General features: G+C 52.1%; 1 protein-coding gene across 1 annotated transcript; it reads right to left on the reverse strand.

Moving 5' to 3' along the window:
* Positions 1–1,754: 1,754 nt before the first annotated feature.
* On the reverse strand, positions 1,755–7,478 carry LOC146428498 (opsin-5-like). The gene is made up of 5 exons (XM_085079238.1): positions 7,391–7,478; positions 5,893–6,055; positions 5,240–5,367; positions 4,074–4,402; positions 1,755–3,313 (listed from the first exon to the last, which is right to left on the reverse strand). The coding sequence occupies exons 1-5, from the start codon at positions 7,476–7,478 to the stop codon at positions 2,759–2,761; spliced, it is 1,263 nt and encodes a 420-aa protein (XP_084935364.1). The 3' UTR covers positions 1,755–2,758.
* Between the last annotated feature and the right edge of the window lie 9,950 nt (positions 7,479–17,428).

A 17,428-nucleotide genomic window follows, 5' to 3' on the forward strand; every position in this document is an offset into this window, starting at 1 on the left:
TGTCTGAGCAGTTTTTCAGAATACCACATGTTGGTCCCCTGCTGCACTGGAAAGGCCCTCACTGCTCATCCCAGAGCTTGGACACGCTTGGCTGGGGCTGAGCAGGCTATGAAAGCCATCGGTGCTGGCTTTATCCATGGGAGGATCTGTGTGAAAGTCGAGCTTTTTGTCACCCTTCTAGACCCCAGTAGACTGAGTTAAACTTTAGTTACCCATCAGTCCTACTGGCTTCCTCAGCTTGAGCCTTTAAGCCCAGGAGCTGCTGGAAGGTCCCTGGGAGCTTCTCAGGTGTTCAGGGATGGAGCTGCTCTTACCCTGGGGGTAGCACAGTGCCTCAGTCACGCTGACGTACCCAAGGGCCGCGATTTCCGGCCATTCCCTGCTATTCCTTGCCGTTCCCAGCCATTCCTGGCCATTCCCGGCTATTCCCTGCCGTTCCCAGCCATTCCCGGCTATTCCCTGCCGTTCCCGGCTATTCCCTGCCGTTCCCAGCCATTCCCTGCCGTTCCCAGCTATTCCCTGCCGTTCCCAGCCATTCCCAGCTATTCCCTGCCCTTCCCAGCCATTCCCGGCTATTCCCTGCCGTTCCCAGCCATTCCCGGCTATTCCCTGCCGTTCCCAGCCATTCCCGGCTATTCCCTGCCGTTCCCAGCCATTCCCGGCTATTCCCTGCCGTTCCCAACCATTCCCTGCCGTTCCCAGCCATTCCCAGCTATTCCTGCCGTTCCCAGCCATTCCCGCCGCCAGAGGCTCGAGCTCCGTCACGCCGCACCTGCCGCCAGGTGAGCTGTCCGCTCGCGCCCTCTGGCGGCGGCCGGCGGTACCTCACCGGGACACAGCGACGTCCCCCGGGAAAGCGGCAATTAACAGATGGAGCAGAGGGAATCGCTCTGAAGCGATTCCAGTGAACTCATTCGGGGTGGTTTGATTTAAACCAGCTACTCTACAACTTGACAAAATACTGCATTTGTCAAATGGGAATGGAGGTTAAAAGCCCCCAGCATGAGGGCTCTCAGTGCTGGGCATTCTCACAACCGACCTGAAGATGAAAACGCTGCTGTGGGGGTTTCCTGGAGTAATAAAGGACCCGAGGGACTGGCACATCATTATCTTTCTCCCTGTCTTCTTTAGGTGATCTCTGGGGTACTGCATTTTTAGCCAGCAAGGGCCAAAGCAGTCAGCCGGGGGCTGGCAGGTGGAGCAGAAACCCAGGGCTGTGTCAGTGGCTGGACCTCCTGTGTCCCTGGGCCTGGAAGAGCCCGGTCTCCACCCTGGCTGGTCAGTCCTTGGTCCCTGCCCATCCTGGAGTGGCCATGTCCTGAGAGCCCCCAGGAGATGGCAGCAGCCCTTCGTGATCACATCCTCCAACAGGAAATCAGCGCCTGGTCCCTTTCTGTGGGCTCCTCTCGATGGGCAGCAGCAGGCTGGCCGAGGATGACCAGGGGGATGCACAGGGGTGTGGCAAAGTTCTGCTGCTGCTGGACACACCGCGGCTGTGGCACTCAGCAGGAGGGAGGCTCAACTGCTGGGGCACAGGAGGTTTGCTGGTGCCACGTGCCCAGCCTATGGGCTGAGCCCCTCTCTGCCATGGCTCATCCATGGCACCCAGCCTGGCCACACTCTGACCCCAGCCACGCTCCACTCCATCCCCATCCATATTCCCGTTATCCTGGAGTGCAGCCAACACAGATCTGAACCGAGTCAGATGCCAGCTTTGCATAAGTGAATTTACTTTAGAAATGACAACTTCTGGAACAAAATGAGTGGTCAACAGAGATACCACATGATCCCCTCATGTGCCGGAGGGCCTGTGGTGAGGCACAGGGAACTTGCCAGGCGGGGTTTTCCTGTGGATGACTTTGTATCAGGCCCTGGACAGCTTCTTGCTCCTCTTTGTCCCAGGCTCTGCCCATGGCTGTACTGCCCTCACTGATCTCCACAGGCTGGCTACAATCCCGTGGGATGCTGCAGCCCAGGCAGTTGCTGCGCTTTGCAGCAGTGCAGGTGACATGAGCTGCCCCATTGTCCCAGCACTGGGGACACCCTATGGCCACAGCCCCATCTCCAGGATGGTCCTCAGCTGCAGATTTGCCATTCCCTGCCCGGAGATCATTACTTGGGACTGCCATGACTCACTCTGGGATTATTTAACCCCAAAACCTTACTCTAAAGACAAGCTTCCATTTCTGTCTGCAGGACAGTGGTGGCTTTCACTCAAATGGAGGGAGCAGGGAAGCAGAGCTAGCACAGAGAGCACTCCCTGAGAGCTGTAGGGAGGTGCTTCATAATCCCAGGTGAGGTAGCTGTGTGGTACAGTCCCAACTCCCCAGCGGGACAGGAGGTGGCTGTGGGAGCTGTAGGAGCTGGCACTGGAGGTAGATGCCCCTCAGGGCCTCCTGACCCCCAGCCTGCCTTGCCAGGCACAATTTTTAAGACAACCAAGTTCCTACTTGGTCATCACAGCACCAGGATAGAAAAATAAAGGCCAAGGGCCCAGAGAGCAAACTGCAGGAGAGGCTGCACCCTGGGTTGCACCCTGGGCACACCTCAGTCATTGGGGTCTATTTTGGTTCTTGTTTTTGCAAGTGCAAACACCAGGCTCAGAGCTGCGAGAGCCAAACCAGAGGGGTTGGTCTTACATCTTCATGTTGCTTTATCTGTGGAACATCTGGGACCCACTGGGTATGGGGGTGAGAGAATGCTGCGTTTAGGTTTGTGTTCCAGTGCTCTGCTAGGACAGAGCTGGGCAGGGCTGGGCTCAGAGCAGGTCTTTGGCCATGGCCGAGGGCAGAGCCTCCCCTGCCATGCTGGCAGTGCCGAGGCCTGACCGCCTTGGCATGAGCAGCACCATCACCTGCACCATCCTGCTCAGCCCTGGCTGCCCAGCAGCTCCACTGGCCAGCACAGCCAGGGGGCCACTGTGGGCCGAGCTGCCGGGTGCCCGGGGGGGTTTGCAGCACCTGGGGTAGTTACTGAAACACTCAAAAGCATCGCTGCAGCTCCTGCTAGCACCAGGGCGGCCACTGAAGCCTGGGGATGGGAAGGGCTGGAGTGCAGTGCCCGGGCAGCTGCAGCACAGGAGGGTGTGCACGGCCTGGAGGAGCACCCTGTCCTTGGAGAGGAATCTGTGGAAGTTGGGCTTGAAGAGCAGGTACACCAGCGGGTTGTAGAGCGTTGAGGACTTGGCAAAGACAGCTGAGAGCACGAAGGCCAGCGCTGGCACCTGGCTGGCATCCCCCAGGAGTGCCCACAGAGCAACCACAGCGTAGGGGGTCCAGGCAGCCAGGAACCCCAGGCACACGGCAACGCTCAGCTGGAAAAGGAGGAGATGGAGATGGCGGTGCTGTGAGCCTTCTGCAGCACTCAGGGCACACTGACACCCCCCAAACTCAGCCATGTGCAGCAGGACCCTGAGCTGTCCTCACATTCCCAGGGAAAGATGCTCATCTTAAGGACCCATACTGGAATTTCAGAGAGCAGGGCAGGAAACCAGCACAGCCCTCAAGCTCTCGCTTCAGGCCACTCACACCGTCCCACCTGGGAAACTCGGGAACTGCCTCAGCCTGCTGTGCCAGATGGGTACAAAGCACCCAGTGACCTGGCTGGGAATAGCTCAGCATCAGACCCCAACAGCTTTTGGCAGCACTGGAAATCCCTCCAGCAACCTGTGTGGCTTGGGAGGCCTGGGAATGGACTGTTCCTGACTGGACATGGATGTTTCCTTTGAAGCCAGGCTTGCAAGCTGTTTTCTTTCACGCTGCGTTTTTTAAAGGGTATTCAGGGTTTTTTACATATCCTTGGTAAATTATAGTATTAGCTTGTAGTCTGGGGAACAATGACTCATGCAAGCTCCTTTATGATCTTTCCCAATGTAATTTAAAATGAAAACTCCTCCACCCGACGACTTTAAACGAGGAGAAATGTGTCGTTACCCACAGTGACACAAACACCTGGAGAATTCACAGGAGCAGCAGACACCCGGCAGGAGGGGTCCTGCTGCTCTGGCCTGCCCACGGGTTTTTCTGTGGGTTGAGGTGACACCCCGGTGCCCCACAGCCCCCTGAGCCCCATACCTTGAGGAGCAGGCCGTGCACGCTGCGGGCTCTGCGCTGAGGGGACGAGTGCTGCCGCACGGCTCTGTGCGACACCCGCACCGTCCAGAGCATCAGCGCGTACGACACCAGGATCAGCACGCAGGGCAGCACGTAGCAGAAGACCAAGAGGGCGAGGATGTAGAGCGTGGCTTCCCTGCTGGAGGCGTCCCAGGAGATGCAGCAGGCCGTGCCGTAGGGCTCGGGGCCGTAGCTGCCCCACTGGGCCAGCGGCGCGGCGGCGAAGCTCAGGGCGTAGGCCCAGACGCACAGCAGCAGCACGGCGGCGTGGCTCCGCGAGAACCTGCTCCCTGCCGAGGCACTGCGCTCAGGGCTGACCATGGCCCAGGGGCAGGGGGGACAGGGGATTGCCCCCCGAGCTGCCCTCAGCCCCAGGCTGGCACGAGGAGCCAGGAGAAACGTGTCTGGCGCTGTGCAGGATCACCATGCGGCGCCTTGAGCCTCCCGAGGAATTGCTGGGAGCTGCATGGTCACTGCACCAGCTGCGGCCACTGGACACCGGGCAGGGCTGCCCAGGGCCACCCCACACACTGCCACTTGAAGGACCTATCCCTCCCTTCACAGTGAAGCTCTGGGGTAGATGTTTTGTTTTCCTTTTTGTCCCAACCCTCCTCAAATCTCAAACTCTCTGATCTTATAAAACTCAGTATGTAAGGGCTGAATCTTCAGACACACACACAAGTAATATTTTGCTTTGAAACTAAGCAACTAAAAGCACAATTTGAGTCTGCATTTCCTCACCAGGGACCAGGGAAAGCAGCTCTTCTTGCTCTGCCAGAGCTTGGTGGCTTCCCAGCTGCAGAGGCTGCTCTAGTCTAAGCTCAAGTCCGTGTATGGACATTCAAAAACCTGCAACTTGTTGTGATACAGCCACACAGATGTGACACTTGGGGATAGTTTAGTGCTGGACTTGGAAATGCTGTGGTAACAGCCAGACTCAGTGACTGTAAAGATATTTTCCAGCCTAAGTTTTTTTCTGTGATTCTGCACTCCAAATATTGACTAGGAATAGGTTGTCCTGGGGCAAAGCTGTCCCAGAAGAGGTGGAGCTGGCTCATTAAAAAAAAAGGGCTCTGTTAACAGAGAGGAGAGCAAAGGAGGATCAGATAACACATCGTAGCACCTACCATATGCTGGGTAACAGACCTTGAGGCAGCAAACCATGCTGAGCACCGTCAGGCTGGCGAGGCTGCACAGCCCAAACAGGACCCCGCAGAAGGCATACAGGGTGCACACGGCCTGGTCGAAGAGCCACCTGCAAGGAGAGCCTGCAGGTGAGCCTGTCCTTCCCCAGCCCTGCCACTCAGCTGGACAGGAGGCTTCTCCTTGTGGGAAGGATGGGAATTTCCCAGCAGCCTGTCCTATTCCAGCAGCAAAGCTGGGCACACTGGGGTGGTGCCAACAGGCTGCACAGGCACCTGACCTAGAAAATATGGGCATGACCTTGCTCCTAATTTGTTCCCTGAGCATCCCAGCGCTGGGCAGGGATGGAGCTGGGGGTGCAGGAGCTGCCCTGAGCCACACCAGCTCACACCCCTGCAGTGCCAGCTTGGGCACCCAGCACCAAACCCCCCTGCAGTGGGTCTGTGTGAGGAACTGGAGGGACAGGGAGCAGCAAAGCACCCACTGTGGGGTGGCTGCCTGGAAGCTTACATGTGCCCCAGCGCCACCAGGCTGACCCTCAAGTCCCTCTGCACCCACCAGGGATCTCCTGGTTCCCAGACAGTTTGCAAACTGTCCCTGGGCCACTGGCCAGTGCAGAGCTGTTCCCACGAGGTACCTGTGTGCAAAGAAGGAGGAGGTGGCCAAGGGGAAGAGCGTCACCGTCATGCACAGGTCGCTGATGGCCAGGTTGACGATGAAGAACTCGGCAGGTTTCAGCAGGGATCTCTTCTGATGGGCCACCAGCAGCAGCAGCGAGTTCCCTGACAAGGACATGATGCCTGTGGAGGAGGCAGAGAACGGTGCTGTGTGTAACAGAGCTGGCAGAGGAACCAGGAGCATCTCGAGATGTTTGGAAGCAAACACTGCAGAAGTCTACAGAGGGTGGAAAGGGCTCCAGGCTTCCCTCTCTGGGGTGGGCTGAGCAGGGAAGCCCATGGGACCCACAGAGCTCTGTGAGCACATCTGGAGCTACTTTACATTGGATCTGATCCTTCCTCTTCCTGGGATCCCACAGAGGCCTTTGGTAGGAGGGCAGTGGTGGGATGGGACTGCAGTGGGCTCCGGGTGCAGGATCTGGCCAAGTGACTTGCTCCAGCTGGAAGGAGCAAGGGGCATTTCCTCCCAGCTAGATAAATAACAGGAGCTTTGTGCAACTGCTCCTCTGATGTGAGGCCAAGGCTCTGGGCCCCTTGGCCTTTGTAATTTCTTCCTGGCAATGTCACTCCTGTGAGTCTGCACTGTCCCATATCATGGTAACAAAATAAACAAGAAGAAAGGCATTATGAAGATCAAGGAAAATCCAGACTAAACAAAAGAAGGCTCTTTGTTTGCTATCAGTGTATTTAAACCAACAGTGGTGATTAAAGTTTTATAACAAGGGCTTTCTCCTTTTCATTACATAATTGTGATTTCATGGAAAAGAGGTTTCAGTGTCCTCAGAAGGGGAATCTTTGCTGCCCTTGCAGCAGGCTGGGCAGGATAAGAGTTCCTCCCTAATGGATTAGGCTGTAAATTAAATCCCATGGTAAGAACCAGCTCCCAAAGCCACTGAATGGCCAACACTAAAGTTCCCCTCAGGAACAGGGACTCCCACATGGGACCTGGCCAAATCCAGAGCTTTGGAGGCTTTGGAGTCACTGGAGAGCAGAGTATTGAGATGTTTGTCCTTCTCAGCCTCATGAGGGATTTTTCCCACAGAGCGAGTCCCACATCTGTGCTAAGTACACTTTATTAACTTTACCAGCTCCTGCTGAAAGCAAGGGCCAGCTCAAGGTCCAAATCCCCTTCAATGGACCTGCAGCTGGTGGTGCCAACAGAGCCCGTGGCTGTCTCACCTTGGGTGGCTGTGGCAGGTGTTACAGCATGTCCCTCAAAAGTTATTCTTCAACTTTCCAAATATTTAAAACCATAATGGGCACTTGCAATTCCCCTGAGAAGGGAATGTAATCATCAAACTTTGGCCAGATCATACTTTTAAGTAACATGGGAAGGGTCAGTTTAATTATTCTGCTAATGACTGGACTCATCTGGAAGCACCAGTGACTAAAAAGGCCTGAATGTCTCTGGCAGGCAGCTGGGCAGGGACATGGGGTCAACAGGCCAGACTTCCTTACCCAAGATTAAATAGAGTGTGCCAAAAATCAGGTCTTCTCTCTCCGATAGGGTGGAGGTGAACACTGAGGTGTCAGACGCATTTCCCATCTGCAAAGGAAGATACACATGGAAGTGAGAGTGAATTCTGGCTAATGAGGAGTGCCCAGCTCCCTCGGATCCCAGGAGGACATGGTGACATTCCTGGCCAGCAGGAGCCTCCAGCCAATGCTGTCTGTGGCACTGACCAACCTGGGATGGGATCAGGCTGGTAATCCCTCTTGATTACCATCCCTTCAACCACAGACTGCACTGATGAGCATCAGCCTTTGGATCCGGATTCTCTTGGCAAGTCCTGGCCACGTGTGACTGCAGCAGGCTGTGTGTTTGAACACAGGGACTGGCTGCTCAGCCAGCCCAGCAGAGCCCTTCAGCTGCAACCCCCTGGGTGTGATGGGTGGCAGGAGGACACAGTGCTAGTGCTGGAAGGGACCTCGGGGTTCATCTCCTCCATGGAACACCCTGGATGCTCAATGCTTCACAGCCCAGTAGAAATTACGTTCTTTACTCTCCTGTGCTTTTCAGTGTCCCTGTGCAGGGAAGGGTGATTTACATCTCCCTGTACAGACCAAGTGACTCTGGACATGAGAAAAATGTTCTTCATTACCCTAATTGGAAATGACCTTCATTTAGGGCTGAACAAACCCCTCCTGAAATTCTCATAGTGCACAGTTCTCCCCTGGGCCATATTTAATCTTCCTCAAGAACCCTTGGAAGCAGCCAAGCTGAACACAGCACATGCACATCACCTCTCCATGAGGCTTTAGCAAAGCATCTGTGTATTAAGAACATGGAGCCAGGGAAAAAGGAGGGACTGTGGTCACACAGCTGCACTGGTGATGAGAGAGGGCAAGGCCCAGCATGAACAGTCCGGAAGGAATTGTTCCTGCTCCTCAGCACACACGCTGCAAAGGAGAGAACTGGCAAAGCTTGTAGGATTTGATTTCATCAGCTGCCTGGCAGCTCTCCACCCTGCAATACATCAGGGGAGCTTCAAGTGTCCTGTGAGATCAACCTGGCAAAAACGAACAATAATCACAGGAGAGGAATTTCTATTTCTGACATATTACTTAGGATAAAACCTATTTTTATGGCTGTGCTTGAGCTTTCTGTAAAGTGCACATCTCTTACTCTAATAGAGCACTGATAAAAATGCATCTCTAGCACTGATCAGTGTGCTGATGTCACTGACACAGACAATAAATCAGCTTTATAGAAATATAGAGAGCTATCATTTTTGTGTCCAAAAGTAAATCATAAACTGGATCCTGTAAACTCCCATCAAGGTGCTCCCTCAGGTAAGTGTGTGATGGGGGAAGCCTGCAGAGGCTTCCTCTCTGCTGTCACCTTTAGTGAAGAGTCACAAACTGCAGAAATATCAGTGCAGGTACCAAGCACATCCACAATAATTTCTGACAGAAACAGTTACAAGAGTTTTCTTCCAACTCAGAAACATTTCAAACACATGACTGTGCTCAATCAAGACTAAATTTGTGACTCCCCTGGGAGGGATTCAGCCCAGACTGTCCTCAGGGGTACAGCCAGCACAGCACAGCACTTCAGCATCAAACTGCTCGGCCACGTAGTCTCTGGGCACACAGAGCTGCTGCTCAATTTGATTTAAGCTCCATTTCTCAGACACTGTTCTGAGAAGAGACAGACTGTGAAAGCTCTTTTCCCTTCAATTTAATCAGACTTCAAAATGAGATGAAGTTTTCCAAGCAGCTGCTGCCACAGGTACATAACCAGGAAACCCTTGCATTCTGCATCCCAGCCCTTATTTCTGTGTTCACAGGAAAAATCAAACCTAAACCTAAGCCTACATCCCATATCCATGTCTGGCACCTGGAGGACACTGGCATGGCTGGAACTGACATGATCACACACACTCTGCCTACATGAAAAATCATGCATTTCATTTTGGGTGATTGTCAGCTTTGCCCTTTTCTCCTCCAGACTTGGATAGCTGTTTTTCTTCAGCAAATGTGCCACAAAACCAGAGCCTGCCTCAGAGAGGAGGAGGAAACCTGATGAGCCAGGAAACTCTCCTGACCTCCAGACTCTTTCAATAATCAATTGCTGCAATTCCCAGCACAGGGGAAGCTCAGACACCGTTGCCTACTTAGCAAATAGTGCAGGCCTTAAAAAGTTGCAAAACAGCAAAAGTGCACAGCTGAGAAGTACTCAGGACCTGAAGGACAGACAGCAGTGTGAAGACAGGCAGCCCTCAGACCCCTGCCTGAAATCACAGAGCTCTCCTGAGCCAGGGCTGCCCATCCCCACTGCCTACAGACACTAAAATCTGCTTTCTGCCTCACTTACCCACCCGGGATTCTGTCGAGCCCCTTTTGGGAGAGTTCAACGCCACTCACACCCCAAGGTGTGTCACTCACTCACTCACACCAACTCTCAGGGCAGCCCCGGTGGGGAGCAGAGCTCACACCCAGCTCCGCCACTGCCACCCACTGTCCCCCGAGCCCCCCGCACCCCCGGGAGTGTCCCCCACGGGGCTCCCTGCCCTGCTGCTCCCGGGGACACCCGCGGGGTCCCGTGTCCTGTCCACGCCTCGGGGCACCGTGTCGCTCCTGGGCAGCGCCTCACCTTTCCCGGAGGAGCCTCCGGCTCTGCCCGCTCCGTTCCCCGCGACAGCAATTTACCGGCAATCCGCGGGGTGGGCGCGGATCGCCACTCGCTCAGCACCGCCGGCAGCGGACAGCTCCGCTGGGCACCGCGCGATGTGCTGCCCAGGCTCTGTCCCTGCCCAGGCTCTGTCCCTGCCCGGGCTCTGTCCCTGCCCGGGCTCTGTCCTGCCCGGGCTCTGTCCCTGCCCAGGCTCTGTCCCTGCCCGGGCTCTGTCCCTCCCGCACCGCGCAATGTCCGCACGGCGCAATGTCCTGCCCAGGCTCTGTCCCTGCTGCCCGCGGCTCTGGGGAGGCTGAGGCACACTGTCCCCAAGCCCGGACAGCCCCGCGCTGCAGCTCAGCCCGGGTACCCCTCCCCTGCTTTCCCACCCCACTAACCTGCCTCGGACCCGCGATTTTCACAGCAAGAGAAACTGAGGCACCAAGAGTGCATTTTAAAGCAGCACTGAGTGGCCTCAGCATCCCCAGGCTCGTTTTACCTTTGCTTGGCCACCCTCTCTCCTGGGCCCCGAGGCTGGTCACTCAGTGTCCCTGCAGACCCGGCTGACCACTGGGCAGGACCCCATAGGGTGCTCTGAGATGCTCCAAGGACATAATCGGAGTGACAGTGGAGACGAGCAGGTGGGTGGGGATCATTCCGCTGAGTCTGCTGCCAGTCGGAGCTGCGTTTTGTTTTCCAGCCAAAGCGTTTGACCTGTCTCTGCTTGGCAAAACACAAGTCATAACCATCACTTAATTTTGTTAATGCCCTCCACACCAAGAGCTTTCCTCTGGTTGCCAGTAAGAAATGGGAAAGATATCCAAAATGCTAATACTCATTTTTAGAACTCCAAGTACTGCCAGGGCTGCTGGTCAGCTTGGATTCAGGCACTTAAATTTGCTTCAGAAAGGAAATCCAAAGCTGGAGAAATTCACAGCAACAGCCTTAGATACATGTGTGAAAGAGGCTTCATGAGAATAATTTATGGACAGACCAGCTATGTAAATAGATACATACTGAGATCGTTATAAACTGAAAGTTAGTTGTTTGTGTTCCAGAAATACAAAAACCCTCAGCCAAGTCTGAGGCCCCATTGTGCAGCCTCTCCACATGGCCAGAGTTAACCCAAAAATCCCAACATCCACCGGAGAATGTGCCTCATGTTATCTCAAGCATCTAACTTTGTTTTCTAAGCTCTCCCTTCTACTTCCTTCCAGCTGCTGGAACATCTCCTTTAACAATGCCAGGTTCCAGATCGAGGAGCAAGCATTCCAAATTCCACCTCTGAAATGAAATTTAGGGACTCTTTTTCTTACAAAGAACCTGAAAATGAAAACAAACAAGCCAAATTACTGTGCTTCTTCAAAATGTGTATCTGGGCTCTTCTTCAGCCGAGGGAGGCTGGTAGGGGAGAAAGATGCAATGCACACACAGTGTGTACATGCCAGATCGTCCTGCTCTGCCCCAGGGCTGCCCCTCCTGTTCCCCAGCTGCTCCCTGGGGATGTGGTGTCACTTCTGCACCAGGTGAGGAAGGGACAGTGCAGCCCAGCTGCTCCCCATCAGAGGTGCTCTGTGGTGTCCTTGCCCAGCTTCAGACTAGCATTTCTGAGCTCCAGATGGTGGGAGAAACCCGAAACCTCTATCCCTCTGCCTTTGGGAAACCACCACTCACCACCAGACACAGGAGCCTTCCCTGGGTGCACTAAAATGCAGCAAACTCTGGCAGCAAGCTCTGGCAGTGTCAGAGACGAGAAGATGAGACTGAGAAGCACTGAAGTCTGGCTGAGTTTGGATCCCCTGCCCCGTGGCTCTGCCCCTGTGCTGCAAGGCACTGACTGCAACAATTTGGAAGTGCACCAGTGTTATGAGGTGGAATTTAATCTTCCAAAATGCGTTGACATCATGAGCTAGAGAGCTGTTCTGAATGTTTAATTTTTATTTATCATAGTCTAACCAGAAAATCAGCCAGCTACACGCAAATGAAAATTGAACCATTATCAGCTGCAAGAGAAGAGATGTTTAGCTTTTTCATTAAGGAGCAGTGACAGATACAGAGTGAGAACACGTTCCACACACGGACAGGAGCTCCGCTGCAGCCTGAAGGACCACAGCCATTTGTATGCAAATTACAGAGCTGAAACATGAATCAATGACAGCCCAGGTGTACAGAAATTCGGAAGCTCATTGCTCAGTCTCCTACAAAGAGGATGGCAATACTTTTCTCTCTTGTACCCCTGGTTTGCTCCTGACAAATAAAGTGCCATGTACTGCAAATTGCTCTCAATAATCAAGCCAGGAGAGGCAAAAATAAAGCAACAAGGGAGCAGGGATCCAGAGCTCAAGTGGCAAAACAGCTCTGAGGATATTGTGCTCAAAAAACCTGTTATCAAAATTATTAATGGAAGAGAAAGGCTGGAATAATCACTTTGCACTGCCCAGGGAAGGTGGAGAACCTGGGGCAGCCTTGCTGAATTGCCTGAATGTAGAGTGAGGTTCTCTGCAAAGCCTCCTCCCCTCACAACACCCTCTGGTTATTCAGCTGGAGCAGGGAGGTACCAAAGCAGCCGCAGTACATCACACTACTGAAATTAATCTGGAAAGCATTACTCCCAGTTCTATTGCACTCGCTTTTCATGAATCATGTCACCTCCCTAGGCCCCTGCTGCCCACCTGCAAACAGCAGTAATAGTATTTATTTCACACAGTGCAGTAGGAGGTTCTGCTCATTACCTGTCTGTGCATGGCTCTGAAATCTGCATGCAATGAGTTTTTCAGCATGCCAGTCACATATATGCCTGTGTATCTCCCAGGCACATTTTGTACCTCTAGCCCAACCCATCAATTTGTTGTGCCTCACTCTCAAGTGACTCACTGGTCCATTGCTTCCTGTGCCTGGCCTTACAGGGAAGGGACAATCCCCACCACATTTGTCTGACAAGATTTAGCCCCACTGGCTGATTTTTATCAGCCCATATTTCTCCCACTGCTTTGTGTTCTCATCTGATTTTATCATCACTAGATTCTCACCTAGCCCAGCTGAGGTCACACACACACAATTTCCTGAGCACTCTTGTGCTGAAGGGGCAGCTCAGCATCTTTGCAAGTGGGTCAGGGATGGATCTGAATGGTGACATTTAGCGAGGAACAATGCTAGGTGATGGCATTCATGTAGGACAGATCTAAGCTACACAGGCTGTTGCCCAACTTCCCACCATCTGTACACAAAACTTTCAGCTTTATGTTAAATAGACATTAATCCCATGCTTGTGTACTTAGCTGGAGGCATGAGGTAACACATATGTTGCTCTTGAGATGCACTTCCCCCCTCACAATTTGTGCTTGTGACTGTAATGGAAATATATATAAAAATATATATTTCTGTTAATGTATTTGGCTTTTCAGTGCCACCCACTATTCCTACTGCCTGCATCTTCTGGCTTCTCACGTCCCACTTGTCCACTGTGCCTTGAGTACTGCCTGTTACCTAAAGTCCAGCTGGACAGAGTTTAACCCTTAACTCTCCAGGCTGTCTCTAAGTCAGCCCTGCTCAGCTCCACAGCCTGACAGGATGCTGCAAAGCACCCTGGAAGCACCCTGGGGGCTAAATCCCACCTGCTATCATTACAGCAGCCAGGGTTCTCCCTCCCCACCTTCCCCTGCCTCAAAGGGCATCTCAGCCCCTGCAGCAAACTTCAGGGAAGAGCCTGAAGCAGAGGGGAGCAGGGAAATGTGTAGAAGAACAAGCTGCAGGTCCTAGAGCAACTCTGATGCTGGGAGTCAAGGGTCAGCCTTGGCAGTGGCCAAAAGCCTGGAAAGCAGAGCATAAACCCCAAATATGAGCAGGCAGCACTCAATGCAGCAAAGAACCACTCACAGATACTGTGGTTATCCTGCTCACAGCAGGACACCTGACAGCTGCCTTTCAACATCACTGCAGAGGAAACTCTTCCAGCTCACAGCTCTTTCACAGCCAGGATAAGGGCTGGGCAGTGTGAGTGGTGCGAAGGTCTCTGAGCTTCAGGAGGTTATCTCAAAGGAGCAGATGTGCTCATACCAAAGAGCACTTTAGTTCAGCCATTTGTAGCCAAATATAGCACAGCCTTGGACTGTGGTGTCTCCCTCATGCCACACACCTGCCTGCTTTTCCCACCAAAGCCGGGCAGAACGGCACACCTCCAGGCTCCCACCATACACGGGACCCCTAGACCTGTAAATCTCATTTTCTGCAAAGTCTTGGCACATGTGCAGCCAGATCCATCAACAACCCCCCTGGCTCACCTGTGCACTGCAAAGTGGAACAGCTCAGCCAGGCAGTGCAGCCTCACAGCCTGCAGCACTCACAGCAGCAGAATCCTCTGGGGCCAAGCTGCACACAGCTTGTGCTCTCTCCAAACACACTACAAAATAATCTGCTCAAAACATCCTGGAAAGACACAGGAACCTGCACCAAGCCCTCCTGTCTCCCAGCTCTGCCTATTTCCCAGCCCTGAGAGCAGCACTGCTGGAAAGGGCTGCATGCCTCACACCCAGGAGTGAATTCCTTGAATTTTTGGTTTATTCTTTTCTAATGTTCAAAGCCTACTTTGAACACATGCAGACTTAGTATCTTATCAAGTTATTTTATTTCAGGAAAACATGTGGAAGATTATTTTCCATTTAAAATGCATCAATTTAAATAGATCTTTAGCTAGACTTTCAAACTGTTCCTAATTAATACTCCCTTTGAAATCTATCAACTTTCTTTGTTTCTACCTAGATTTTCTGCATTAGACTATAAAACTAGTATTTCAAGGAAAAGTCACTTTTGTGTGTAGTAATCAGCCACTGCTTCATTATCAGGCTCAATTTTTAAGCCAATTTTCCCTCCTCCTCTCTGAAGGACTGTCAGGCCAATAACTTTCTCCCCTTATCTTCCTACTCATTCCACTTCTTGGCACTGGTGTAATTGCTTTCCCACATTTCTTTACTCCATGGCTTGACAGTTTTTAATGAGCCTTCCCCACCTGTGGTTTTATCTCGCATTAATTCTGTCCCCTCAGCTCCTCCCCCTGTTGCACAGATCAAGTTTAACCACGCTGCAATCAGTCCTCCCCAGCACAAACCAGACAGAGGTTATGGAGCCAGCCTTTGTTTTTGGAATAAAACTGCGATTACAAGACTGCCTGGATGATGAGTCCCTCAGGCAGCTGCAAGTCCCAGACAGGTTCCTAAGTGAACATTTTCCCTCAGCACAAGCCCATTGAGAAGCCCCTTTGCTTCCAGGCAACAGGGGAGCTCTTCACCAAACACAACTGGAAATCAGAGTCCCCTCCACCAAGGTGCTTCTGGGGCAGAGCTGCTGTCAGTGCTTCCAGGAGACCTCCAGCAGGAGGAGGTGAGATCTGAACATCCTGCAGCTGAGCTGGTGCTTTTCAGAAGCAGCATGTTCCAGGGAGTGCAAATGGAGAAACTGGGACATGACTTCAGCTTTGACAGCAAAGGTAGGTATCTGCTGACAATGCATGAATCTCCTTGTGACTTCAAGCTTTGTTGGGGGAAAAAAGACAAATTCCAAGCGCCATGGAAATAAAAATACCCCATCATTTTACCCTGTCAGTCTGAACAATGCACTGTTTGTTTTTAGGACTACTTCTCACATGTCCATCTGATTTCTGAGCAGAAAGCCACTGTGCTGAGCACTGACACAAAAATCACAGCCCCTGGCCATTATCTAGTCATAAGGAAAATATTCCACCGAGGAAATAACGTCCTTCACTGGAGAGCCTGAGTGATAAGCTGCAGGCAGAAAAAGCAGAATTGAATCAGTGTCAAATCCACATTCACTCCAAAGACATGTGAGCATCCTGTTTGTGCTCAGGAAAAGTCATTTTGCCAACAGGCTTTGAGCCTGTTGAAAAGCAGGAAGTACAATGAAAGGGAAAAAAAGGATTTTTACATCACGCACTGAAATGTACCAGAAGATGCCTACAACCTGCCTTGAGATAGACTCAGGAGCAGCCAGGAGGCAGAATAGAGTGATTATACCTGGGCTTGTACTACAGCAGCAACATCCCTGTTTGATCCTACCTAGCAGACAGAGTTCTTGGTGGCAAAATCCTGTAGGTTTTGCACTTCTGCAGCTGTGTGTTGCTTCCTAGGGTCTCCCATCTTTCTTTCCCCCAAATCATGTTTTTAGACCACACAGTGTTTTAGCACATCTCAAAAATTCTTCCCCAGCTTCTCATTGTACTGCAAACCTCCTGCAGAGCAAGCCCAGACAGACAATAGGTTCCAGAGGTATCTGGACCATTGCAGCATTTAACAGGTCATATTTTAAGCTGGGACCACTGAACCAGGGAGCGAGAATTTAACTCCAGCTGCAGGCAAAAAGATCTACCCTAAAGACAAATTTGTGCCAAAAGTTTTTGGTGTGAGTTACCAGTATCTGAACACTGCACCTTCTTTCATTATGAAAGGAAGCCCTTGGACAGGAGCATCATTTTATTAAGCAGGATGTAATGCTCACTGTAGTATATACAGCAGCAGAGTTATCATGCTCTATTTCACAGCATTAAAAATGAGCTATTCTCCAAGCAGGAGAAATCTTCATATCAAAGATTCAAACACCACAGGCTTCGATGAGGCTGTCAGAAGAGATTATTTTAATTTTTGATATGCCTCTAAGTAGTCCAAGACTTTACGAGTCACAGTGGAATGAGATTCAGGCTTTGATTCCTGAAGGAGGCAGAAGTCCCTAGAAGAGTCCAAGTGAAGGGAGGTTTGGAAAGCTACACACAGCAGAGTCTTCCAGAGCCCAGCAGTGATCCACGGAGGAGAGAATACATTTCAAATGACTCAGTGCTTCTCTGCCTGAACATTGAAAAGCAGGAGTGAGAAAGTAACAAAAAATGGGATTTCTGAGACTGACCTTTCAAATTTGATCTCTGAAGATGCAATGCTCTCCCTGGTGGGGCAAGGACCACACACAGACCAAACATGCCTTTCCACCCCCCAGCAGTCACCCATCCTAAATCTTATTTCTGTTACTGATTTACATGAAGAGGTTTTGTGTTCTCAGTCTTCCTACCTCTAACTGTAGCCTTGCTCACCCTCTGGGTTTGCTGCAGCAGCTGTACACAAATCTCCTCTCAGCTGGCCGAGCTAATCTCACTGTCCCAAGGCAGTGTCACTGAGCTCTGGGCACAGGCAGTGACCAACCCCAGAGTGCCATCCATGGCTGCTGCACAGCACTTCACAGCAGAGCACAAACACAGACACACTCATTCCCCTTCCTGCCATCAGCATTATCCCTCAGAGGAACTTCTGACTTTATGGCCTGAAAAATGAGAAAATTCCGTCACAGCGGAAGATGCAACAGTAGCTGCTCTAAGAGGGGTT

Source organism: Lichenostomus cassidix, chromosome 20 (genome assembly GCF_008360975.1).
Source record: "Lichenostomus cassidix isolate B80296 chromosome 20, HeHo_3.0, whole genome shotgun sequence".
Classification (NCBI taxonomy): domain Eukaryota; kingdom Metazoa; phylum Chordata; class Aves; order Passeriformes; family Meliphagidae; genus Lichenostomus; species Lichenostomus cassidix.